The sequence below is a fragment of the Nematolebias whitei genome, chromosome 6 (genome assembly GCF_014905685.2).
Source record: "Nematolebias whitei isolate Nwh7 chromosome 6, NemWhi1, whole genome shotgun sequence".
NCBI lineage: Eukaryota > Metazoa > Chordata > Actinopteri > Cyprinodontiformes > Rivulidae > Nematolebias > Nematolebias whitei.
In genome coordinates, this window is record NC_056503.1 from 33,769,465 (window position 1) to 33,771,329 (window position 1,865).

Below are 1,865 nucleotides of genomic sequence, written 5' to 3' on the forward strand. Positions count from 1 at the left end.
ATACATATATACATCCATCCATCCATCCATACCTACTTGCATTACTATTCCTACTTGGTGGTTTTTCACTTATCGCAGGGCTTCATGATACTGATCCCCCGCGATAAACGAGGGAGTACTTTGCTTTATAAATTATATGAAATTCTCCTTTACTTTGTGTGTTAAAGTAAAAAAAAAGAGAATTAGCAACCTCTGGATTTTCACACAGAAAATTTTAAGCTTGAAGCAGACCATGCCCCACCACTTGATACAACGCTACAAATATAGTATTTTACACCCAAACACAACATGAAAATTAGGGCTGTGTGATATTTGGGGCAGCTGTGGCTGAGTGGTTAGAGCAGCTGTCCTCCACTGGGAGAGTTGGGGGTTTGATTACACCAGCAGTCACATGCTGTACTGTCCCTGGGAAAGACATTGAACCCCTCATTGCCTCCGACGTGTGTCCCATCGGTGTATGAATGTTATCTAAAGCACTGATTAATCTCTAGATTCAGATTAGCTTTGTAGAGATCTAGTTGAGTGCTGTATAAATGAGAGCACAGATTGTAGAAAAACTGCTTTGAGTATCTTGATAAGCTAGAAAGGCGCTATAAGTACAGTCCATTTACAATTTATTAGGGAAAACAAATTACTGCATTATAAACAAATATTGCAAAAACATTATCGGATGCAACAAACTCACATTTGTCTCTATCGTTTCTCTTTTCTTTTGACATCACACCATTAAATTGACTGTGTGCTTTAGCATTTTTGCCACTATCATCTCAATTAGCTGTGAACATTTAGGGCAGTTTTTCATCTGATCACCAAACACAGTATATTACTGGGGTGCAGTTTGTGTCAGTGATTTCTTGTATTCCTTTGTGATTTTGCATACACTGATATAGCAATGACAATTTCTTAATACATTTGGCAGCCCTAAATAAGATAAAGTTCCTAAAAATCCACAGACATGGTTTAGATTTTTTGGGAAAAGACAAGAGGACTTTAGCACAAGGTTTATTTACAACTTTTAAATGTGCAGACATGGAGCTCCAGTCTGGTTTTTGGAGTATGTAGCTGCTTTTCTCTGGATAAGATTTAAATAAGCTGTACATAATGAGGACTGTGATAGGATGGTCTGCATTATGATATGTCTGAAAGCATTGCAAATCCATTTAATCCTAATAATGCTCCATATTTCATCCATAATAATTATACACAAACATTTTTTGAAAAGAAGAGCATAGAAATGTGTATATTTATAGACTTTTGTGGAGATAAAACTGTTGATTTATTAGAAATCTAACAAAGCAGAATTTCAACGTGACAACTGACAGACTCTCAGGGTCTAAGTGGGCAGTGAGAGCACAAGCTACTTTAAAAATATGAAAATAATGCTTCTCTACATGGTTTTGAAGTGGAGTTCTTTGGTGCTCTTTTTGTTTTTCAAAGGACTGGTGAATTGCAACTACATAATAAGAAGCAACCAAAGAGCCATTAACAGAGCAATGGAAATGTGAAAAATGTTCTTAAACTCAGCCTGTGATCTGTCGTCTGTCCCATTTCTTTGACAGTAATATTATTTTCTTGCAAATCTTCCTTTTAATCTCCTGCATCAGTTTCATTCTGCAAACCTGAATTGCCTATTTTTCCTCTCTTCTTACCTCATGTGTCTCATCGTCTCAAAGCTCTCTTCTTTGTTGTGTGGATTTATTTTAGAGTGCTGCACCATCTAATATCCTGAATCTCTGCTCACCTAAAAAAAGGCATCTTCCAGATTTGATCTTTTCTTGTGTCTGCTCTCACTTCACTATTTCCTTCTACTACTGTTTAAATAATGTGCTCATTATGTTTCTCATTCATCAAAACACATGCAGGTG

General features: G+C 36.5%; 1 protein-coding gene across 1 annotated transcript in view; it reads right to left on the reverse strand.

Moving 5' to 3' along the window:
• The window catches only part of dhx36 (DEAH (Asp-Glu-Ala-His) box polypeptide 36), a 31,470-nt gene extending 29,807 nt beyond the window's left edge, over positions 1–1,663 (reverse strand). The window contains exon 1 of the mRNA XM_037677820.1: positions 1,650–1,663. Coding sequence (XP_037533748.1) covers positions 1,650–1,663 — 14 coding nt within the window. The remainder of the gene's footprint in view (positions 1–1,649) is intronic.
• Between the last annotated feature and the right edge of the window lie 202 nt (positions 1,664–1,865).